This window comes from Peromyscus maniculatus, chromosome 2 (assembly GCF_049852395.1).
Source record: "Peromyscus maniculatus bairdii isolate BWxNUB_F1_BW_parent chromosome 2, HU_Pman_BW_mat_3.1, whole genome shotgun sequence".
Lineage (NCBI taxonomy): Eukaryota > Metazoa > Chordata > Mammalia > Rodentia > Cricetidae > Peromyscus > Peromyscus maniculatus.
Window position 1 is genome coordinate 25,625,675 of NC_134853.1, and position 25,727 is coordinate 25,651,401.

At 41.3% G+C, this 25,727-nt stretch overlaps 1 protein-coding gene across 2 annotated transcripts in view; it reads left to right on the top strand.

Annotated features, from left to right (window-relative positions):
• The first annotated feature begins 11,331 nt into the window (after nucleotides 1-11,331).
• The window catches only part of Ripk2 (receptor interacting serine/threonine kinase 2), a 32,046-nt gene continuing 17,650 nt past the window's right edge, over nucleotides 11,332-25,727 (top strand). Inside the window, exons 1-5 of one of the 2 annotated variants that reach the window (XM_076563858.1) lie at nucleotides 11,443-11,803; nucleotides 16,630-16,783; nucleotides 17,623-17,699; nucleotides 19,368-19,523; nucleotides 25,549-25,706. In XM_076563858.1, coding sequence (XP_076419973.1) covers nucleotides 19,452-19,523; nucleotides 25,549-25,706 — 230 coding nt within the window. In that variant the 5' untranslated portion in view covers nucleotides 11,443-11,803; nucleotides 16,630-16,783; nucleotides 17,623-17,699; nucleotides 19,368-19,451. Of the gene's footprint in view, nucleotides 11,804-16,629; nucleotides 16,784-17,622; nucleotides 17,700-19,367; nucleotides 19,524-25,548; nucleotides 25,707-25,727 lie in introns of both variants that reach the window. The other variant, XM_006983266.4, reaches the window with a different exon arrangement.

The following is a 25,727-nucleotide window of genomic DNA, read 5'->3' on the forward strand; positions in this document are numbered from 1 at the left end:
CATGGCCAAACACTGGGCTGAGCTCAGGGAGTCCTGCTGAGGAGAATTTAGGAGCCAGGGGGTCAGGGACATGGCAGGAAAACCTACATGAGCCTTCTCATGGGCACTTACAGAGTCCAAACCAACAACCAGGGAGCCTGCATGAGACTGACCTAGGTCCTCTGCATGTATGTGACAGTTGTGTAGCTGGATCTATTTGTGGGACTCCCAGCAATAGGAGCAGGACTGTCCCTGGTACTTTGGCTGGCTCTTGGGAATGTCTTTCTCATGCTGGATTGCCTTGCTAAGCGTGAATACAGGGGGAGGTGCTTAGTCTTATGGTAACTTGATAAGCTATGCTTTGCTGATGCCCATGGGAGGCCTGCCCCTTTCTGAGTGACTATGGAGGAGGGGTGGATTGAGAGGAAAGAGGAGGGAGGGAGAAGGAGCGAGAGGGGAGGAGGGAGGGGAGGCTATGCTTGGCATGTAAAATAAATTAATTAATTTTTTTTTAAAAAGAAAATGCTTCCATAATATCAAGCTGTAAGGCATTTTTGTAATTAGTTACTGATGTGGGAGGCCCAGCCCATTGTGGGTTGTGCTATATTAGGGCTGATGATCCAGGGTCTATAAGAAAACAGGCTGAGCAAGCCAGTAAGCAGCACACCTCCATGGCCTCTACATCAGCTCTTGCCACCAGGTTCCTCCCCGAAGGAGTTTCTGTCCTGACTTTCTTTAATGATGGACTATAATTTGGAAGTATAGCCAAATAAACCCTTTCTTACCCAGCTTGCTTATTGGTTGTGGTGTTTCCTCATGGCAATAGAAACCTTTACTAAGAGCCAATTTGTACAGACAGTTCTAGACCAGTTCTAGAGTTACATAGCATGACTGTCTCAAAAACAAGCAATACACAAAGGATTGCATTAGAAATATTGTTTAGTAGAGCATGAAGCACATTTTCTATATAAGTAATTCATATTTCAGTTTTATCACATCTTTCATGTATCTCCTTCATAGTAAACTTTTATGACTTATTTCTTCCAGTGACTGATATTTGATTAAATCTAGCAATAATACATTTAAGTTAAAATTTAATTAAAGCAAGATATTCTCAAAACAAAGTGTTCAGTTGTACAGGATTTATTTTTAATATGTTAATATAATTTAAATTTCCCAAATCAGTTTTAAGAAATGCCACATTTGAATGCACTCTAAAGTTGTGAGAACTATATCAATCTTGAATACAAAGATTTTTTTTTTCAGTACTAGAGATCAGATATTGGATGTTATGCATGCTAGGCAAGAATTCTACCACTAAGCCATATCCCCAGCTCAAAGTTTTTTAATCTTTCTGTGAGTGTGAGTGAGTGAGTGTTTGTGTGTATGTGTGTGCAAGTGCACAGCACATGTGGAGATGAGAGGATCAACTTGAGTGTCATCCACCCTGTTTAAAAGAGGGTCTTTTGTTATTCACTAATGCACATGCCAGGCTAGCCAGCCCTCAACCTTTTGGGGTTTCTCCTATCTCCATCTCTGATTGCCTCATAGGAGAACTGGGATTACAGATGTACAGCACTACATCCAGTCTTAAGTGTGTTCTGTGGGTATGATCTGAGATCCTCAAATATGCACAATGTAGGAAGCATTTTACCTACTGGGCTATCTCCCCAGATCAAAGATTTTTAAACATGAACCTGGTAACTAAGAAACTAAAACTTGAAATATGTATGCCAGATAATCCTGCATGTTTTAAATCCAGGAATTGTTCCTGGATTTAATTCCACAAAATTTAAATTATTCCTAACAATAAGCTGCTGAAGAGACATATTAGCATTTCAAGGTTGCTAGACTTCACATCCTTAACAGAGATAGCCATGCTCACAGCTAAAGCAACTCTTCAAGTAACAGTGTGCTAAGCAGTACCAACTCATTCGTACTCCACCTCTCAAGAGCCTCATGACATTCTGGTAGAAGACCTAACCACATAGAATGTAAAAATATGATTTCCTGAGTTCAGATCTGGACTCTCTTACTCAACAATGAGGAGCTATACACAAACAATAGCTCTGTACCTCAGTTTTTCATCTGTAAACTGAGAATGATAGTAGCCCTTTCTGGAAAGTGTTGTTTTACATAAATTATTGTGTGGAATGTGCTTAGAACTATCTAATACACATCTTACCATCCAATGGCATATACATGTTAGCTATTATTTTTGTTATTTTTAAGAAATGTAATACCTTAAGTTCATGCCCCCATAATTCACAAAGTGAAGGATAATATTATGTCTAGACATAATCATTTGTTGACAAGGTCTGTTCCTTGAAGTAGCACCAATGCCACAGAAAAACTCTTAGAAAAGTCCAAAGAGCCCGCACTACCTGAGATACAATAAGGGCTGGTGGCTGGCTAATAATTACATCAACATTCTCTCATCTACAGTGACACAAACTGGATTTATTGATTCATTTCAATCAGGAAAAACAAGCACCATGGGGACCCAGAGTGAACCCCAATAAGACAGTGTTAGGAAGAATTTATTACTGGGGTTGAGTCTAGGGAACGTCCAAGGAAATAAGGATCCTCCTCAGATCGGATGCTGTCTAAAAGCAGGGATCATTCTGAGTGAGCAGCTTAACGTTTTTAATCCAATCATTGAAAGATAAAGGCTGAAGTAATGTTATAATTGGAAAAGAGGCAATGGTCACTCACTAGCCAGGAAAGAGGATTGTTTGGTCATTGTCTTGGTTGACAGTGTTCTTAATTTTACCTTTTCAGACATTCCCATGAAGAATCTACTTCTGTCTAGCTGCACTACAGGCTCTAAGTTGTTTTGTATCTGAGGTTAGTGTCCTATGAAAATTTACCTGAAGAAGGAAGCTCCTGCCCTTCCCAAAGGCAACGCCAAAACCAAGGCCTTGAAAGCTAAGAAGGCAGTGCTGAAAGGTGTCCACAGCCACAGAAATAAGATGCACACTAAAAGGTTTTCTGCTCCCCCCCAACCCCACCCCATAAGTTTCTCCACACACGCAGTAAACTAGATCAAGTTGAATTGAAAAGGTATAAAAGGTATACAGCGAGCAACTCCCAGGCAGGTTCTCCATTGGGGCTAGAAGAGTTATGCCCTCAGATGAAAGCAGGGAGATTTTACCGGCTGTAGGTGAGGGGTGATGACTGTCTGCCACAAGCTGGATTTGTCCACACAAGTATGGTCAAAAACTCAGCGCTTAGGCAGGGACTTGGGCAGCTGGTAACTTCAAGGGAGGAAGCTGCAGGAGCCACCAGCAATGTTGAACTAGACTTTTTGGCACCTTTCCTTTGTTCAGAGACTCTGAGCAAGTAGTTGGAAAAAGGGGAGGAGGGGGAAGGGAAGGGAAGGGAAGGGAAGGGAAGGGAAGGGAAGGGAAGGGAAGGGAAGGGAAGGGAAGGGAAGGGAAGGGAAGGGAAGGGAAGGGAAGGGAGAGCCAAGAGAGACAGGAATGGGCTTTCCGGACCATGCAGGGGCAAGCTGGAGACTCCAACTGAACATGCACATCACCCGCATTTGGGTGGCCCAAGACCCTACAGCTCCGGAGGTAACACAAATACCCTTGAAAGAGAGCGCCCAGGAGAGACAATCATGACCACTATGCCATCGTTAAGTTCCCTCTGACCACTGAGTCAGAAGAAGACAGGAGACAATATACTTACGTTTATTGTAGATGTCAAGGCCACCAAGCACCAGATAGAACAGGCTGTAAAGAAAGTCTATGACACTGCTGTGGCCAAAGTCAGCACCCTCATAAGGCCTGATGGAAAGAAGAAGGCATATGTTTGATTGGCCCCTGATTGTGATGCTGTGGATGTTGCATTGGGATCATCTAAACTGAGTCCAGCTGGCTAATTCTATACACTGTTCTATTCTATACACTTTTTTCACCATATGGGGGGAGGGGCAGTGCTTACCTTCCCATAAGAGAACTCCACACATTCAAGGTGAATACTTGGAAAGCTCCTGACTAACAGAGGCTTTTCTGTTTCTCAAACTAGATTAGAAGGTTTTAACCAAATGTCAGGGCTGATGAGAAAATAGTAACTTATCACTGTTATTACCTATACTGTTGGGTTTAGTTTAAAGAGCCTCAAAATAACCCAGGTAAGTAGGGCAGAGGGCCTTCCCTTACTCAACACTAGAGACTCCCAGCATAGTTCTTGCAAACAATACCTTCCCAGTGTAAATGATGCCTTCTGGAGTTGTGATCCAAGACTTCCCTTCAAGTTCTCCCTAGAAATCTATCTGTTCAAGTGCTGGTGTTGGATCTGATTAGTCACACTCTCAGCTTCTACACAGCTGTGTTCGCCAGCCTGTTAAAACTTAAACTCCAGAGGCTGCAACAGTGAGGATGATTTTGCCTTTTGTCCACAGCCATGTCTCTGCTGACACAGGATCTTTAAAGGGGTACTGAACTCACATCCGCTTTCACATAGTAGCTTCCTAAAACAAAAATAACTGTGCTGCCTTAAAAGTTAATATTCTTCAGCATGCTTTGCTTACAACTTTGGAATGAATGACAGGGAACAGGATTTTTGAGCTCCAAGGGGGGAAAAAAGGAAAGGACAAAAGATTCTGCTACATTCAGGCACTGAAATTCCAAGATTTAGACAAGCCAGCTAGTTATTGGTTCTTGCACATTCTGAGAAACCTGCCAAATAAAATCCCAAAGGAAAATGGAAATTCCCAGGAAACTTTTGTGATAATAAATCTTTGTCCAGCACCATCTTTTGCAGCTGGGAATTTCCCTTTTCACTCTTTCTCCACTTCGACATTGTACAAAGTGAAACTGAAACACACCACACCGCCGGTTGTTATAGAACCCAAGCAGTTCCCAGAAAGAAGACAGGCTGTGATCCAAACAGATGTGTTTCAGCAGACTGACCAGCAACTCACAAACTGTCACTTCTGGAAAGTCACACCATCCCTGTGAATGCCACTTTCATTCCAGTTTCATCCCAAACGGTGTCTGCCTGACATTGAGAAGACTTGAGCAGCACACTTACCACCTGTGACCACATGTCCTGGCATCCTGTCCTTCCCAGGACACTCAAAGCATTCCGAATGCAGAGACATTGGCTTCCTTGTCTTTGTACTTCCGGCACTTAGGATGATGGTGTATAAAATGTCTGTTAAATGTGTTGCCTGGGGGTGGCTGCACTGGAGATCTGAATTAACAGGAAGGTCCAATTTTCAATTGCACATCACTTAACCACAGCTAAAGGTCTTACCTACTTGGCACACATTAAAAATCACAGTAACATGGCAGCTCACAGAAGGTTATTCCTTTTCCTGGACTCTGTGGATACCAGTCATAGTGTACATAAAATTAAATTAAGAATTTTAGCCACGTGTGGTGGCACATACTTTGAATTCCAGCACTCAGGAAGTGAGGCAAGCAGATCTCTCTGAGTTCAAGGCCAGCATGGTCTACATAGTGAGTTCCAGGAGATCCAGGGTTGTGTAGAGAAGCCTTGTCTCAAAAAAAAAATGTTCCTTGATGGATATATGATTGAACAACTATAGCATACCCATACCATGTAATACTCTTCAGCAATTTATAAAAAGCTATTGATACAAACAAACTCTCCCATGGATCTCAAGGTTATGATGCTGAATAAGCTAAGGCAATCTCAAAACATTACATTATATTACAATTCCATTAACATACTGATTATGGTTTGTATATGATGTGTCCTTCCAAGAGCCCCTACATTAAAAGCTTAGAGTCCCCAGCTGGTAACACCACTGAGAGGTGATTAGATCATGAGGCTTGCTCCATTTATTGGTAATATATTGATTAGCTCATAACTGAACTGAAAGCAGGCCACTGCAGGTATTGGTAGCATGCTGTCTTTGAAAGACAAAGCTTGTCCCCTGTTCTTCCTTATTTCTCTATGCTTCCTAGTGAACAGGTTTGCTCTACACAGGATCCCTGCCATGATGTACTGTCTCAATGGAGCCCAAAACTAAGAGGCAAGATATCTTCTGCCTTGAAAGAGATTTTCTCAGGTAATTTGTCATAGTGGTGGAAAAGTAATTTTGAAACAACAAAATAATAGTGAAGGAAAACAGATCCAAGATTAGAGGATTTTTCCTTCTGTCAGCAATGAGGGACAGTCTGTTCAAGTCCTCTCTCCTAGCGTGTGGCAACCTCAGTCCCTCCTTGACTTACTACAGCTGTCATTTCCCCTATATCTTCACACTATCTTCCCCCTGTGTATGCCTGTCTTGGTATCCAAATATCTTCTCCTTTTTAAAGAAATTTGGGGTGTGTATGGGGGGGGGTCTTGCGATGTACCATGGGCTGACCTCAAACCCATGAGCCTACTGCTTCAACTTCCCAAGTAATGGGATTACAGGCATGTCCCGCCACACCTGATCCATTTTTTTCCCTTTTTGTCTTTGATTAAGGTCTAGACTAATGAGCTTACCTTAATCAGCTCTACCTTAGACTTATCCTGTGGCTGTGATCAAATACCCTGGCTAAAGCAACCTAAGGAAGGAGGAGTTTTACTTTAGGCTCAGAGTTGGAAGGTACAGTAGATTAGCGCAAGGCAGTCAAGGTGTTAAGAGCTGGAAACAGGTGGTCATATGGTGTCCACAGGAAGAAGAGGGTGGTCAATGCTGTGCTCATGAGCAAGGGCACAGTAAAGAAACCATTGAAGTTGCTGCTCCATGATTTGGGAGTAAGGAGTTTATTGTGGATAAGAGAGAGAACATCCAAGGTCAAGAGAAAGGGAGCACACTGGACATGGCCAGGGTTGTCTGTGAGGGAAGCGAGAAGAGCAAGAACAGCAGCAGTGGCAGGGGAAAACCTTGCCACCATATAGAGAACTAAGGGGCATCTGGGAGGAGGGAGGCCTGTGGACTGCGGCAGTCTGGGAGCTAGTGTCTGGAGGAGAAGTGGGGGAGGGACGGCCAAGGAGGCTAGCTTGGATTTTGAAATGCACTTGTTATGAAGGTGTCTGAAGACTAGCATTGGCTTTGGTGTGTACTATAGGTACATGTCAACAGAGAGTCAGATGCTCCATCTGACAGAGGAGGGCTTTATAGAAAAGTGGCTCTTTCTGGCAGACAGAAATCCACTTAAAAAGATTCCCCAAGGAATGAATTTTCTAATCTGCTTTGATGTAAACGGATACAGGTGAAATAAAATGTTGATAAGATCACTGAGTCTGAAAAGCAAACTGAAGTCATTGAAGATGCCAAAGAATAAAGAAGACATGATGATACCTCTCTTCAAGGTATCTTTAAATCCCCCAGACCATTTCCAAAAGTAATGTGGAAGGATAATTTTAAATGATCTGAAGCAGAATTACAATTACTTGATATAACACAAGTAGATAATTTGAAGACCAGAAGAACATTTAGAATGTTAGAGGACTGTAACATGAAAAACTTCTCTAGCCAATAGAAAGAGCTTGTTCAAATTATAGTAAATGTCATTCACAAGGAAATGTTCAAGAAGCTGGCCCACTTTCACTGGGTATTCTGGCATTAGCTGTATTACAGCTGTCTGTATGAGCTCAGTGTCTCCATGCTTTATTTAATTTTCATTATTTTGCAGAAAAACATGTTAACCTTCTGCATTAGTTACTTTTTTGTTGCTGTGATAAAATAATCGTGAGCAAAAGCAACTTATGGAAGCTTATTGTGGCTTACAATTCCAGCCAAGAGTCCATAATGGTGGGAAAGACATGGCAGCACATGACCAGAACAGGAAGTTGAAAGATCGTATCTTCGATCATAAACATGAAGCAGAGAGAGTCTGAACTGGAAGTAGAGGGAGGATATAAGCCCATAAAACCCATCCCTAATCATGTGCTTCCGCCAGCAAGGCTGTAACTCCTCCATTTCCCCCAAACAGCACCACCAACCTGGGATTAAGTGTTCTAATGCCTGAGGCTGTGGGGACAGATTTCATTCTAGCCACCTTCTTAACATTTGTTAGACCTTCTTAACATTTGTTAGAATGCTAACTGATAAAGATGTAACTTTCTACTAACATATACTCCAGAAAAATTGTGTTAGGAAATGCCATATTGAAAGGTTGGTTTTAGTATAGTCTTTACTAGTAACTGTTTAGTTTTTCCTGTTGACAGATAAAGCAATTTAATTTAGCTAATTATCTTAGAAAAACACTTCGTTTAATCATAGAGTTAACTATAGAATATTCACAAAGAATGAGAAACACTGTTTATTAACTGTGAGAACTGAACAACTTTCTAACTCCTTGTATAAGATTCCACATCACTAAGATTAAAGCAATTTTGATTTTAGATTTGGGGCAGGAGCGTTCCAAATGTGTCCCAGTTGTTCAATCACCTGTGCACACCAATTTCTCCAGCACTTGTGTTTGTAGACTTTTCTAGATGTGTTGAATGTGAGATGGCTGAAATTCTTGGAATTCTGTTTCTTCTTGTTTTCTGTTCTGTTCTGTTTTATAACATTCTTTCTTGTGATCCCCTCCCCCCTCGGCCTCCCAAATGTGGACTTTTAAGTGAAGGATTATGGGAGTCAGATAACGGCCTGGTAGGCAGACAGGGAATCACACCATAAATAAACAAAATTGCAAACTCCTGGCGTTCCCCACAAGTGGGCCTTTCTGGCTGACTTACCTGGACATGCTCTAGGCAGGCCCCGGCTGTGTTGAAGCTTGCACAGTGACATCCTATGGACCTACTCTCCTGTTTCCAAGCTGATCAATCCAAAAAAGGGGAGGAAGAACCATCCTACAGTACCAACACAGCTAAAAATCCCAGTCCTCTAGGGCAAAGCAGATTTCGGTTTCTACCTCCTCCCTATTTGTAACAAGTCTGTTCTTTTGTGTGGTGTGTGTATGGTGTGTGCTGTATATGTGTGATGTGTGTGTGTGTGTATGTGGTGTGTGTGATGTGTGGTTTGTGTAGTGGTGTGTGGTATATGTATGTGTGGTGTGTGTATGTGGTGTGTGTGGTGTGTGTGTGGTGTGTGGTGTGTGTGTATGTATAAATTGCACACATACCCACTTCACTTTTAACAAATCTTGATTGCTTGTTGTGACTGTGATTTTTTTTTTTGTCTTCTAGTTCTTAAATTGTTGGAGAAAATGAACTCAATCCATGACCCTAGATGGTAACATGTACCAACATCACTGCATTTGTGCTTTTTAGAAAAGGTACTTTTTTTTCTTAAGATTTATTTAGTTATTTAATGTGCACTAGTTTGTTGGTTTTTTGTTTTGGTTTTTTTTGCATATATATATATATATGTACACTCTGTTTGAGGGTGTCAGATCCCCTGGAAATGCAGTGAGAGACAGTTGTGAGCTGCCATGTGGGTGCTGGGAATTGAACCCAGGTCCTCTGGAAAAGCAACCAGTGCTTTTAACCTCTGAGCCATCTCTCCAGCACCCCCCCAAATGCTTTCTTTTGCAAAATGTTTGTGTCTTATTTCTAAACAAGACATGAATGACTTAAAGCTGCCATGCTATTTCCTAAATTAACACAAAACAGGCACAAGTAAACTTCATTCACAATAAAATTTTGGCATAGTTTTATAGAATTTTGAATAAATGAGTTCAACATATAGATGTGATGCTTATTTTTGAGGCCAATTTGTCCATCTCATCTAAGCTTTTGTTTCTTATTTAGTAGATTTACTTCTATATTAATATCTTAAGCTTTCTATCTTTAATTAGTTGATTATAGAAATTTAATGTATATATGCAAATTTAATTGAGAATCTATACATATATAGTTCAATTCTATATATAAGTAAGTACATATTTTTAAAGGTTTTTTTTTATGTACTTATTTATTTAGGTTTTTTTGTTTGTTTTTTGAGACAGGATTTCTCTGTGTAGTTGTGTCCTGGAACTCACTCTGAAGACCAGGCCTTGAACTCAGAGATGCCTCTGCCTTCCAGAGTGCAGGGTTAAAAGTGTGTGACACCTCTGCCTGGCTTATTTTTATTTTTATTTATGTGTGTGCACGCGTCACCTGGAAGCCAGAAGAGGGGGTCAGATCCCCTGGAGCTAGCGGTACAGGCTGCTGTGAGCCACCAGACATGGTGCCAATAACAAAACCCAGGTCCTCTGCAAGAGCAGCAAGTCCTCTTAGCAGCGTGCCTGTATCTCCAGCACAAGAACACATACTTCTAAACTGTAGACTTGTAAAAACTACGAAGAACTAAAGTATAGGAAAGGATGTATCAATGTTTTATATATATTATACTATCATATAAGGGACACAATTGCAGACTTAGTATCCTGGTGGGTGTAGATCATGAAACTAAATCGTTCACAAATATGAGGTATCATCATAGTTGTGCCAAACACCCTATTGAACAGCCATCTAAGTAGAAAGGTGTTTAAAGTAAAAAGATGGAATAGTGATTGGGTTTGGGTAGTTTGTTTACTTCTTTTTGGACAGCAGCCTTCCCAAACACAAGAAATGGTTATGCTTTTCAATTTCCAAAGCTTGTAGGCTTTGGAGAATAAAAGTTTCCTGGTAAAAGAGCATGTCACAGGAGCTAAACACCTCAATTTGTCATACTATGACAGCGCTTACTTCTCGACCTCACTCCTGAAGTGACAGCCACTGAGTAAAGACAGGAGTGGAGGCGAGCAGATGGTGACCCGCTCAGGAAGTGGGACGATATCGAAGTCGCCAGGCTACCCAGCAGGAGTCACCCCCACCCCATCACTTCTGAGGTTTGGAGATTAAGGCAGACGGCGGGCCAAAGGAAAATCCGGACTACCCACCTGACACTGCAGGGACGTGGACGCCACTGCAGGGACTTTCCCCAGAGGAAAAGTGCTCCAGGCCTGCGTGGAGCCCACACGGCTGGGGGAAGGGTGGGAGGGGCCCGGAGGCCCCTGAGCCCCGCCAGCCCCTGAGCCCCGCCTCTGATGACGTTACCCCGGGAGCCTGCGGAGGGAGGGGCCTGCGGAGGGAGGGGCCTGCGGAGGGAGGGGCCTACGGAGAGAGGAGCCTAAGGAAAGAGGAGCCTGAGGAGGGAGGGGCCTGCGGAGAGACGGGCCTGCGGAGGGCGGAGCCTGCGGAGAGACGGGCCTGCGGAGGGAGGAGCCTGCGGAGGGAGGGGCCTGCGGAGGGAGGGGCCTAAGGAAAGAAGAGCCTGAGGAGGGCGGGGCCTGCGGAGAAAGGAGCCTGCGGAGGGAGGGGCCTGTGGAGGGAGGGGTCTGTGGAGGGAGGAGCCTAGGGAAAGAGGAGCCTGCGGAGGGCGGGGCCTGCGGAGAAAGGAGCCTGCGGAGGGAGGGGCCTGATGAGGGCGGGGCCTGCGGAGGGCGGGGCCTGCGGAGGGAGGGGCCTGCGGAGGGAGGGGCCGGCAGGGGAGGGGCCAGGGGAGGAGAGGTAGGCTGCGGAGTTGGGTGGAGGAAGGAAACCGCAGAAGAAGCCGGCGGAGGGTGGGGTCCGCGGAGGGAGGAGCGCGGATCCTGGAGGAGGCCGGAGGAAGGTCCGCCCTAGCGCGGCCGCAGACCCGACGAGCTCCCAGGGACAGCGGGCCGGGCCGGAACTGCAGCGACCGCACGGGAATGGGCTGCCCGGCGACCTAACGCCGCACAGCACCGGCCGCGGCCAGGGTCGAGCGGAGCGGCCGCTCAGCCAGAGCCATGAACGGGGACGCCATCTGCAGCGCGCTGCCTACCATCCCCTACCACAAGCTCGCCGACCTGCACTACCTCAGCCGCGGCGCCTCGGGCACCGTGTCGTCGGCACGCCACGCGGACTGGCGCGTGCGGGTGGCCGTGAAGCACCTGCACATCCACACGCCGCTGCTCGACAGGTAGGATGCCGCCGCGGGGCCCCACGCAGACGCGGGCCCGCATGGCCACCGGCCGGCTGCACTGACCGTGATACGCCCAGCTCCCCGCCGCGGCGAGTCCTTAGCACTGGGGCTATCCCGGTCCACGTGAGAATTGCCCTGGCCGTGCGTCAGACTTTCCAGCTTGCCTCTCCTCCCATCCGTGGTGTCCACTCTCCTCCAAAAACCTGCAATCACGGCCACCTCTAAAAGCCTGTTTATTGAACTAGACGTGTGTTGATACAGTGCATGCAGGCTTAACTTTATTTTTAGCTAGCTGTTAGCCACAAGACCTGTGGGACTCTTGAAACCGGGCTCTCGGAAATGAAATATGCAGTGAGTGCAAAATACACACCGGATTTTGACATTTAGTACTTAAAAAAAAAAAGTACCGGTGTTTTTATATTAACTACATGTCAAAATATTTTTCTAGGATTATGTATGTGTTTCGATCCATATTTTTTATTCATCAGTGCTTCTCCAGAGCCTGCATGTTTTGGTTTGATTGGTTGGTTGGTCTTGTCTTGTTTGTGGTTTGTTAGGTGCAGTCATGAAGTTCGGATAACAAACGCTACATTGGCAGTTGTTACTCGAGCTCTTACTTTGGAAGTCCTCGAAGGAAGTGTGGCGTGGCGCTGTTTTTGTAACAGTAAATTGAATTCAGAGATTGTTAAATGGTCAAAAATTGTGACCATTAAAAAAAAAAATTGACTGCCTCATGTCCTGATACTATTTGGGTCCAGTTTCCACATCAGGAAAAAAAAAAGTAGCTTTGGTTTCTGTTTCCAGGAAAACACTACAACTAAATACCATGGGTCTGTTACTGTATGTGTTAGTCAGTGGGTCTAGTCAGTACTCTTGTGTGTTTTCCTTTCGTCGAGAATTTAACTAGACCTTCATTCAGTTCTTAATGCACTGACATCTGTGGTTGCAATGTTCTCTTCTGGATCTAGTGTGAAAATACAGAGATAATAGCAGCCCATTGGCCAGAGGCTCTTAATGTCTGGTATAGGTCAGATCCAGCATCAGATACCTCTTTTGGCTTTAACCCTGCTAGAATGAATATTGGACTTTCATATGCCTGTAGCTTTTTTTTTCCCACCACGTGCTAGATCACACTGTCGTTTGAAACACTAAAACGTTTTGTGTACCACAATCCAAATTCAGGAATACACAAGGTGTGGTGCCTGTTTATACTGGGCCTTATAGTCGATGGAGCCAATGCTGGGTAAGTGTGTGGGCCAATAGTCAACTTTAAAGGAGGTTGGTTAGGAGCCAAGTAAACAAACATTCTATGGGTATGTAGTACTCACTAATAGACCACTAAGTACACCATAGCTAATTGATTTCTCACTTTGGATTCTGCTTTTCAAGATTTTAATTTACCTAAGCTTTGTGCTTTTTGTGAGCCAAGGGATAAAGATGGAGTTGCTTTCCCATATTCACCAACCACTTCATTGTATAATTTCATTGAATTGGATAGAAAATTATCTTCCTAAGACCAACAAAATCCTGTGACCTTACTACATTGCATTCGTTTCTCTTGTTGCCTAAGATCTTACTTAGCAAGTGCATAGGCCTAGGCTGATGCAATTGACTTTGGGTATCTTATTTCCTCACTTATAAAATATGAATAATAAACATGTACGTATATTATGCTCTCATGTAGATAAAGTACCCATTGTTCTTTAAGATGACCTGAAAGGAAAATAAATTTACGTGACGTTACATGTTATTTTAATGATTAATGAGTCATTCTCTGTAGCCAATGAGTGGGTCTTCCTACCTTAATGAATAGATGACTCCTATTGGTTGTTCAAGTACCCTAGAGATGGGGTAACCATTTCCTATTGAAATTTTGAGTTGGGTAATTTTGGTGATATAATTATTAAAACTGTCTTTTACAGTTTTGGCTTTTTTTAATCTTTTAATTTTATTTTCCCCCTCAAGTCTTGTTGAAATCTAACCTTACAAACCATCCAGCTTGCTTTTCTGGTCAAACAATAGAACAGGAAAAACATAGACCTTGGAGTACCAGGACTACACTTTGAATCTGACTTGATCCTGTCACTTTGTATTGTTGTGGTCACCAGAGGATCATTCCTTTTTCTGAGTCTGGGTGCCCCTATATGTAAAGCAGAGGTAATGGAACCAGCTTTAGAGAGTTGGTTCAAGGGTTGGAGTGCATATAAAGTGGCTTACAGGAAGGAAGAATACATCAGCCTTTGTGTGTGTGTGTGTGTGTGTGTGTGTGTGTGTGTGTGTGTGTGTGTGTGTGTGTGTACATGTGTGTTTGTGTTAGTGTACACACATGTTGTATGTGCTAGTCCATGTGCATGATATGGAGGCCAGGGTCAACTTCAGGTATTATTCCTCAGGAGCACCATTTGTCTTGGGGGTGAGAAGGGGAAGTTGTGTTTTGGATGTCACTGCTGTTGACTTTTAGGTGGATTCTAAGGAGTCAAACGCAGATCCTCCTGCGTGTGTGATGGCCACTTCACCAGCTGTGCTGTCTCCCGACCCCTTATTCATACTGTGGACAGGAGGAAAGGGGTCTTAATGTGCATGTCACTGGGACTGCCAGTGTCTCCTCTCTATGGATGCTTCTCAGTGTCAGGAATCTTCAGGTTCATCTGTAAGGAGTAACACAGTGACTGTCTTGTCGACCTCTATCTCTTGGGCCAATACAGAACTTGAGAAATTGAAGTTTATTTAAATGGGCCTCACAGATTGATAGAACTGGTTTCCTTACAGTCAAGGTCAGGAGCAGAGAAGAGAGAAACTTTTTGCTTTATGTTTTCTTGCAAATCATAAATTTAAGAAACATAAAATATATTGTCTACTCAAAGGATAAATAACTTCTAACCATGGTTGGGTGTGTGTCTGTGTGTCTGTGTTTTAAGCAGTCTGGTCAGGAATGTCTGTTGCTATTCTCATTTCAACAGCCAGCCAGTCAGCCAGAGCCAACTAATCATCATCACTTACCCAATAGTCTTGTTCTGGAAGCGTTTCTATTTATGTCATTGCTACCAACACCCATGTATCTGGGGTGTTAAAAAACCATGATGGCATCAATGTAATTTCTCTTCCTTTGTAATTTTCTAAAGTCCTTTATAGCCAGTCAGTCCCAACATCTGCCATTCTATTCAGCCAGTGTTTTCTTTTTTCTTTCACTAATACTGTATAGTTTCGAGTTCCCCATACTTCATGTCTAAACTATTACAATCCTCAAAACTGTTCCTCTTTCTATTAATCTCATATTGTACCAAGATAATTATCTTCAAACTTAATGTTACTGATTTCTCTTGCTCAAAACCTCCGATTATAGCTGATGGTCAGACGAAGTGTCTTTGGGAGTCCTAGGATCCTGACATGCTTGTTTTCCCATCACTCCTTTTGCATGTACTGTTACAAATCCTAGTTCCTATTAAGCAGTCAGTTTTAGTTTCACTTCCTTAGTTCATCTGACACATGGATGTTGAACATCTCGTGTGTTACTAGATAGGAGGCATTGTTGTAAGTCCTGGGGATGGGTACACATACAAAAGAGATGCAAGGTCTTGCTTTTCATGGAGACCTCATTCACTTTCTATGCTTCCCCTGTGGTGCTGAATTCTAGCCATAACTTCAGGTTCCACTGAAAGCCTGTGTCTTTGAAGACCGTGGTGACTTCACCTTGCTCAAAATTCTATCTCTGAACACCCCATAGTTTGCTTTTCCTTTTTTCTTTATATGTATGTGTGTGTGTACATATATATGTATATGTACATGTATATATGTGTAAAATATATGGTACTTAAAACATTCTTCCTTGTATTATTTGTTTTTATGAGAATTATGGGCCTTTAAAGGCAAAGATGCCTTTTTGTCTTTGTATGCTCTGAAATACTGACCATACTCTATTTGTACTAAAAGTTAACCATTTACCTATTTTACTCATGCCCAAGGCATGTGGTATACCAGCGATCGGCTATGAGTGCCTCCCTGTTCTCTGTTCTTTTCCTGAGTTTGGTATGTAACTTGTAAGCGTTACTGACTTTGATACCGCCATCATCATCTAAGCCAGTTCTCAACTAATAATCACGACTCCTGTGAGGTCAAACACCCCTTACAGGGGTCGCCTAAGAGCATTGGGAAACACAGATATTTACATCACAATTCATAGCAGATTCGTAATTACAGTTAGGAAGTAACAATGGAAATAATTGTATGGTTAGGGGTCACCACAGCATGAGGAACTATGTTCAAGGGTTGCAGCATTAGGGAGGTGAGAACCATTGACCTAAGCAATTACATCTGCAGTATTTGAACATTTTAGAATTCATGTTTGGGAAACTTTTACATGTTATGTAACCATAAAGCATAATGTTACTCCAATTAGATATGTTCCTTTTAATATAAAATAATCTTAATAATGTCATTAGTTCAAGCATCAGTCATGCTAACACAGGTCAACTTTTGGAGCTTCCTCTCACACCGTTCCTTCTCTTTCCTAGGAAAGGTACAGTAATAACCATGTGTAGCACTTTTACCAACAGTGGAAAGTACAGTAATAACCATGGACAGCACTTTTACCACCAGTGGTTTATAGATGTTATTTTGGCTATTCTCTAAACAGACCAGGAGAATACATAAAGTAGATATTATGTCTATCTTAAATATGATGAAACTAAGGAACACAGGAGTTGAAAACTCATATGAGGCTACATAGCTAATTAATGAAAAAAAAATCCAAGCTTAATTAATCTGTGGGCATGGTCATTGTATGTTTTTCATTATCTGAAATAATTATCTTTTTTTTTCCTTAGTGAAAGAAATGATATCTTACGAGAAGCTGAAATACTACATAAAGCTAGATTTAGTTACATTCTTCCAATTTTGGGAATTTGCAATGAGCCTGAATTTTTGGGCATAGTTACTGAATACATGCCAAACGGATCATTAAATGAACTTCTACATAGAGTAAGTACTGTTTGTTTCCAATGACTACAGTTATTATCTAGTCTGCTCAAACTATATATAGTATTTTTGTTCTTCATTCAAGCACATTACTTTGTAGTATAGTATATAAATGAATGAAGTAAGAATATGAAGCACCATTGAACTGATGAACCTTTTGTGGCTTTGTTTGAGTTGTTACTGTGGAGTTGGGTTTGAATTCAAAGGTCCCAGATTATTTAGCATAGGTAACAGTATCCATAGTGTGTGTGTGTGTGTGTGTGTGTGTGTGTGTGTGTGTGTGTGTGTGTATTCATACACAGATAGGCATGGGAAATAGATGAGATGAGTTCAATACACTATATAGCCCATTGTTAAGTTCAATACACTATATAGCCCATTGTTAAACCACATTTGATATTAGTGACTATTTAGGATCCAAATTAAGTATTATTAGTTAATGGACCAAGTAAATTATATTCATTGACAAAATACATGACATTTTTCTATCTATAGCAGTTTGAACCATTACTAATTTTTTGCAAGGTATAAGTTGCTCTGGCTTTTATTTGTGAATCCTATCAACAAACAAACTTAGGGGTCCTCATTCTCAAAATACATGTATTATATTTTTATTTTTATTTGATCTTACACCCTTATTCTTTCCCGTCTGCATTTGCTCTCAGAAATCTTCTTAGATCAGATGCTCCAATTCCTGAGGATTTGGGCTAAATAGAACTGCGTACTACCTGTGAATACCTGTGGCACGCCCACATGGTAGCACTTCACAAGCTTTCTACACAAGCAAGGGAACGTGGGCACCACTGTCAGCCGCTCACGCAGTGACTTCCTCTTTGTTTCAGAACACATCGCATTCTATTCATGACTTGTGACCATCTGAAACAAAGATGGACTGAAGTAACTGGTGTCAGTCTGTAAGGTTTGTGACTCTGCCCCAGCAATCAAGTTACAAAGATTCTGTAAAGCACGATCTCTTTTTTGTTGTTTGAGAAGTGAAGTTTAAGCAGAAATTCTAATGTTTTCTTTCCACATCCTTATAGATACTCTGGCACCCAGATTTGGAGCCCACTGGAAATTCTGTAGCCTCCTCTAGAGATATTCCTAACTCTTAGATGTGACCATAAAATAGAGAGTGCATGTCACTCTACCTTTGACTCCATGAGGAAAAACCTCCATAGGACACTGCCATTCAGAGGCCCCATTGTTACCTTAAACTTCATATTGAAAAGTTGCCTCTTTATAAACCAACAGAAGATTCACTTACTCCAAGGCATTGAGCTGTATGCGTTTCTCAGGAGTTAATGCTCTGTGTTAGTGTTTCATATTTCTTTTCATTTCCTTGGTATGTTGCCCTAAATAATACACCAATTACTCACAGTGTGATTTATCTTGAGGCACTCACCCCCAACATCATAAAAGATCATTGAATAAAATGGACATGTGCTGTAAACAGCCTAAAATATTTTGAACCATCCCCCTAGCAATTGGTCACTGAAATTTAAGCAGGCTTAATTTCAGAAAGAATCCTAAGTCAATTTTGGCACTTCAAAAAGGTGACTTTTATGAAGCATTTTGGAAAACAAACCCATGGGTTTGGGCTCTGATAAGTCATTGCCACCTTTCCCAAAGTGTCTGACTTTTCGGAGTGTATACATTTCCTGGGAAACTGCATTAACTCTTATATTCAGAAAACACTTTAAAAAACTCAGGTGGATATGTGTTTACAAACAAAAAATGATCTTTATGCCACAAGAAGAAAAGTCTCAAAGGCTAATGTTTCAAGAGGTAATGTAGAACAATTTTGTAATTAAAAGTATGAAATATAGGTCAGTGAGATGACTCAGAAGGTATGGGTACTTGCCACACAGCAATGCAAACCTGTTCACCTGAGTTTGACCCCAAAGATCCTATAAAGGTGGATGGAAAGAACTGACTTCACACAATTGTCCTCTGACCTCCACACTCACGCCCTGGCACACGTACCCCCCATAACACTGTGTATCCATGCACACACACACACATACAGACTATAATAACAAACTCTTTCAGGTATGAGACTTCAAATAAATATAATCTACTCTCAACTTTAACTGATATAGAGATTATAGTGGTAATTGTAGTTTAAAATTAATATAAAAAGTTAAATTTTGAATAATTTGGTATGTTAGAAGCAGATTATATTTTTTTTTCTATGTATATAGGCTTATGGCTATAAGTTATTGGCTGAAGCCATATAAGTGAGCAGTGGATTGGAGTGTAAATAACTGAGCCTGACTATATATGCATACAAATAACAGAGAATTGTGTCTGCTAATGAACAAGGCCATTCATTACCATTCTGAACAATACCATTCAGTTGCATGGACAATATAAAAAGAGAAACACCACTGCTATAGTTATCATAAACATCTCTAAAAATTAAAGGAAGTAAAATATAAGAATGCCAAACCATAGCAGTTGATACTATGTTATGAAATGGAGCATGTGTTTTATCTTAGTTTATAATCTACTTCCTCATGGGATTCTTAATCTTTAACTGTTAAATTAAGGTAGTAACTTTTGTTTTGTTTCTTTCACCCATACAAAGAAAACTGAGTATCCTGATATTGCGTGGCCATTGAGATTCCGCATCCTGCATGAAATTGCTCTTGGTGTAAATTACCTGCACAACATGAACCCCCCTCTACTTCATCATGACTTAAAGACTCAGAATATCTTGTTGGATAATGAATTTCATGTTAAGGTAACTACTTTTGAAAAAGGTTTCTCTGGGACTTTGTTCTCAATAATTCTGAAAAATCTTTAAAGCTGTGTCTTAATTTCTGTCTTCAGTACCACTTCCCATGCGGCTTGGGGCTGGGAAAGCTGGCTCAGCACATGAAGGGATGAAACAGCTTGGGCTGTAAAGATCCTGGAGGAGGAAGCCCCAGTTCCTGGGCTTTGAACACACTGCCAACATTTGCCCTGGGACCAGGGCAAGGCTTTGCCACTGCTATGGGTCTGAGGCATTGGGCGCTTCACATGGCCTTGCCTATGGGAGCAATATTCACTAGCTCAGGGCTTCCTTGGCTATCTACACTTCAGCCCCTTTCTTTCAGTGGCTTAGTCATTCTTGTTTGTTTGTGTGTATGAGGCAGGGTCTCACTGTGTATCCCTGGCTGTCCTGGAACTCACAGAAATACTCCTGTCTCTGCTTCTGAGTGCTGAGATTAAAGGTGTGTGCCACCACACCTGGCTTAAGGCTCAGTTATTCTTAAGATTAGCAATAGAATTTGGTTCAAAATAGCCGCTCACGATGTTTCAAAACATTTTTTTCTATTTTGAAATTCCTATAGAGTCACAGGATGTTATAAAGATAATACAGAGTGGTTCCATGTACCTACCTTTATGCAGGTTCCCTACATAATTAGATACAGCTTTCAGACCAGAAACTGGACAGGAATGGGTGGTTTTGAACACCTTTTCATATACTCCCTTGTCACTCATAGACCCTTTTCAATGAAAAGCTTCTTGAATGAGCCCATTTTCTAATTGGGTTTTGCATTTTTACCACTCAATTTTAAGATCCCTGTATATATTTTAAATACGAGTCCATCATTCACTCATCAGATAATAATTTTCAAATATTTTCTTTCAAATACTTCTCCACAACTTGTGTGTTATCGTGTGTTTGTGTTTGTACTGAGTCATGGAGAACGTGTGTGTCCTGGTGTATGCTCATGTGTGTAATCATTGGCTATACTGGCTGGCTAGTGACGGGAATCCTCTTGTCTCCAGTTCTCCAGCACTCGGATTATATCCTGCCACACCTGGACGTTTTATGTGGGTTCTGAGACATTAAGCTCAGGTTCTATCATGTTTGCCCAGCAGGGCTTTACCACCGAGCCATTTCCTAGACCTATTTTTATCCTTTCAGCAAAGCCTTTCGCCAAGAAAAATTCTATCTTTGCTGAGGTCCGGTTTGTCACTTTTGTCCCTATGTGTCATGCTTTTGCTACCACTTGTAAGCACTGTCCCTAAACACTAGGTACTGACAATTTTACCCTGTTACCTTCTCAGGTTTCTTAGTATTATGCTTAGTGTTATATTGACATCTCATGCTTTAAATTTGTTTTTGTGTAAAGGGTAAGGTATACTGTAACCCTGTATAGAATGGGGGAACTCAAAAGAGGGGTAATTGCTGAGTAACTAATACTAAATGCAACTCACTTTATTTTTATATAGTATTTTATATACCTATTTCTATAGCATACATAGTCAGAGGATGATTTAAAATGTTCAAAGAAATGCGTATTTCTCCATTACTTAATAGGAAAGTTGTAACAGAAAATTTTAAAACAGAAGTATAAGAAAAAGTAAGTTAAAAAAAAAATTACTGCCAGGTGGTGGTGGCGGCGGCGGCGGCGTGTAGCTAGAGTTTTTCTCTCTGGGTCCCACTAAGCCCTGGCAGTCCCATAGCCTACTTATAAAATAAACATGCAGACGCTTATATTATTTAAACTGCTCGGCCATTAGCTCAGGCCTACCATTGTCTAGCTCTTACTCTTGTACTCAGCCCATTTCTATTAATCTATATGTCGCCACGTGTTCCGTGGCTTTACCTGCTGTCTTTACACGATGCTCCCTGGATGGCAGGCTGGCATGGCATCTCCTCCTCTCTGCCTTCCTGTTCTCTCAATTCTCCTCTCTGCTAGTCCTGCCTATACTTCCTGCCTGGCTACTAGCCAATCAGTGTTTTATTTATCAATCAATCATCCACAGCAGTGACGCACGCCTTTAATCCCAGCACTCGGAAGGCAGAGGCAGGCAGATCTCTGTGAGTTCGAGGCCAGCCTGGGCTACAGAGTGAGTTCCAGTAAAGGTGCAAAGCTACACAGAGAAACCCTGTCTTGAAAAAACCAAAAACCAAAAACCAAAAAAAAAAAAAAAGAAAAAGAAAAGAAAAGAAAAAGAAAGAAATCTCTGAGTACACTTGCTTTTTCTTGGAATAAAGTGGTAGTTTGGGAACAGAAAGAAAGGTCAAGCTTGTGGCCCCACCTTCCTTCCTGAGAGGGAGAGGGGGCTGACAGAGGTATCCCATCATTTCTACAAGACCTAACAGTCAGCTGCAGCTTTGTCTCCAGAGTAGCTACTCCATAGCAGAGGACATCCTTTTGTGAGTAACTGACACTTTCCTACATGATCAGGCTTCCTTCCCTGTTGCTTTCATCCATTAGTTCTACCTCACTTTTTATTGATAAATGTAGTAAATTCAGTCCCTCTTCAATACGACAGCCATTCTAATATTTGGAGACAGCAGCAGTGCCTCTGCTTCTCCCAGCCCTAGATAATCTTCCTCTTCTGCACTAAATAGCTTTACCTTCTTCAGTCTTCATTCAGCCCCTTGTTCATGTGAGTTTTATTCCCTTGTGTAATTTGAGGGCACACTTTGGCAGTAATCACAAATTTTGGTCCTTAGAACTAAACAAAATACATCTGACATAATCTGATGCATGCAGAGTTGAATCAAAGTATGATTTTTGTAGTCCTAAACACTTAGTAGTAAGTTTTTAGCCAGGGATGGTAGGTGAATGCTGCCTGTAATTCCAGCACTTGTGAGGTGCAGGTTGGGGGATTGAGAGTTCATGGCCAGCTTAGGTTACGTAGTGAGTTTGAGGCCAGTCTGACTGCATGAGACCTGTCACAAGAAAAGAGAAATAAGAAAGGGTTTTGGTAATTAACCAGTTGCCACAGGCAGTCATACTACTCAAAGTGGACTGTCAGCCAGAGGTCCCCAGTGGTTTCTTTGTATGTTTTTGTTGTCATTCTTGTTGTATTATCATTTAAGCTACCTCTCCTTATCATGTACTTTTTAGAATTCCTTTTGTACAGTAACAGCCTCCCTTAACAGAGCAGCACAGCCTAACCCTAAGCACCTCCCTGAACCCGAATACCAGTCCTTTTGTTAATCCATACTGTTGGGGAATCATCCTTCAGCTTCTTAAGGATATTCTGGTAGGTACCATTATTCTTTCTCCTCCAAGACTCCTAGAGGAGTCCTTGTTGGACTGCTCTTCCCAAGTGTCCTGATGGTTTACTCCATCAGGAACAGCCAGTCTTTCCATCGTATTCCACCTACTTCTTCTCTGTAGCCTATTGTAGCCTATGCCAGGATATTTCTCACCAACTGACATGACTTTCTTAATTAACATGATTAATTTGAGTGTGAATGGTGTGACTGTGTTGTCACACCTATTTCCTTTTCTTGTCTAAGAGTCCTCATGCAGCCCAGACTGGCTGGTCAGTTAGACTTAAGTTTCATGAAGAAAACAATTTAGCCTGGATGGTTACCTACCATATACCTAGCACATGCCATGGAGAAGCATCCCATAATTAAATTAAGTGAGCTAATGAATTAATTTCGGATCTTCTACATATAACAAATACATCTGCTCAGTTAATAGTCAAATATGTTATGATGTAAGTAAACAAAATATCTTATGGATACAAACTTTGAAGTTGGTGGTACAGTAGCATTGCTACCAAAGAAATTTATCTTCTCTTATTTTATTATCTGTGGAACCACTCTGTCATGTGAAATGTGCAACTGAGCCCTTGTCCATTTGTTGTTGTTGTTGTTAGTTTGCTTTGCTTTGCGTTGCTTTGGGTTGGGTTGGTTTTTTTGTTTTTTGTTTTTTGATTTTTTTTTTTTTTCAGACAGGGTTTCTTTGTGTAGCCCTGGCTATCCTGGAACTCAGTCTATAGCGCAAGCTGTTCTCAAACTCACAAAGATTTCCCTGCCTCTGCCTCCTGGGTGCTGGGATTAAAGGTGTGCGCCACCACCACTTGGTGAGCACTGATCTTTGTCATTTGTTTTTCATAAATTCTTGCTGACGTCTCAATTTTCTAATCACTTTTAAAGTTTCTTTTTGATAACTTAAAGTACCCCTTTACAAATTCTTCCAAAGGCTTCTTTTTTTTTTTTTTTTTTTTTGGTTTTTTCGAGACAGGGTTTCTCTGTGTAGCTTTGCGCCTTTCCTGGAGCTCACTTGGTAGCCCAGGCTGGCCTCGAACTCACAAAGATCCGCCTGCCTCTGCCTCCCGAGTGCTGGGATTAAAGGCGTGCGCCACCACGCCCGGCTCCAAAGGCTTCTTAATCAGGGTTAAAGAATAGGCTCTTAGTAGAATGTAGACTTGCAAAAAAACACTTTTTTTCTTTTGTAAAACTCAATCTGACATTACTTTTTAAATGTTTTTGTTTTCAATTTATAAATAATTTCTATACATGTAAATGGAATATAGTATGCTAATTCAGTTCATGCATACATTAATAATAGTGACTCACTCGTGTGGCTAGTGAGTCATGTGACAGATGCTCTTCTGAATAATTCCCTAGAAGGACTAGTTTGAATTATTTCAACACACTTTCGTTGAATACATTATCCCATTACAGATGAATAATGTAGGACACAGAGAAATTAAACAGTTTCCTCGGGGTCCCACAACCAATTAAGTGGTAGAATTACACTGTCAGTTGAAATAACCTCAACTCCAGAACCCAGTGTTCGTAACTGAAGTTCCTTTGCCTTTAGAACTAGCCAGGCCTGACGTTCCATTGCTTGGCAGCTTATCTCCCCTTGATCTTTTCCTGTTTGTCACCTCTTCAGCTTATAGTAAATGTATGAAAGGTTTGTGCATTCTGTTTTTGATGGTCTGGGGCTGCAATGTTTATCTCATTCATCTAAACACAGATATAAATGATTTCTTCTATTAAAAAAATACAAGAGATAAATATTCCAAATGGAACTCATCCTACTTTGTTAATTTCTTCAGTATGCATTATAAGTCTAAGTAATTTAAATGTCTTTGAAGTTTTCCCATACTCCTTGCCCACTAAATAATTTTTTCTAGTCTTACATTTTACCTTTTATATTTAAAAAGTGAGAAACCTTAAACATTAAGAAAGTTATATAACCTATATAAATTACAGCAGAAATAAAGCTGTAAAAGACATACTGAAAACAATGTTTACTATTGGTCAATTATTTAACTGTGCGTTCTTGGGGGCGGGACACACACTATGTGATATGTGCCATCCAAAATGACTCTTAATAGTGAGCATGAAAGCATATAGTGATGACTTTTACTGTTGTAAGATTTTACTTATTTTAAAATTTAATGATCCCACTTTTAGAACAAGACTAATACCCTATAAACCTGGGCTGGCAAACTGTCTAGCTATACAAGCGTTCTGCCAAGCCTGGTGACTGAAGTTCTGTTTCCAGAACCCAAGTGATGGAAGGAAAGAACTGACTTCTGAAGCTGTCCTCTGACTTCCCATGGCCACATCCTTACACATCCATACACAAATGAATAAATTTAACAAAAAGAATTATTAAAAACAACTTGTAAGCAATGTTCAATCTAGTTATGGCATATGAGGAGGAATAGTCAATGGTGAGGATATTGGAAAGTACAGCCTATCCTAAAGCTTCATGCCATAAAAAACAATACTCAGTGCAGACTTATTCAGATTCTGAAGCAATTAGTTTCCTTTAAACATGTGTAATATTCTGCTACAAACCTTATCAGAGTATAGGACATCTAGAGTTATTGGGCATAGGACTGTAGTATTTAACTTGTTAAGAAGCTGTGGAATATTAATAGTACATAGCTTTTCCTGAGTCTGATAGCCATTATAAATACAATATATGAAAACGAAAGCAGTTAGCTCTTAGATGTTTTAAAGAAAAAGAAGACAATTTTAATTCAACTCCTTCCTCTTACAGATTGCAGATTTTGGTTTATCAAAATGGCGCATGATGTCACTCTCTCAATCACGAGGTAGCAAATCTGCACCAGAAGGAGGGACAATCATCTATATGCCACCCGAGAACTATGAACCTGGACAGAAATCAAGGGCCAGTGTGAAGCATGATATATACAGGTACCAGGCATTGCTCTTGTT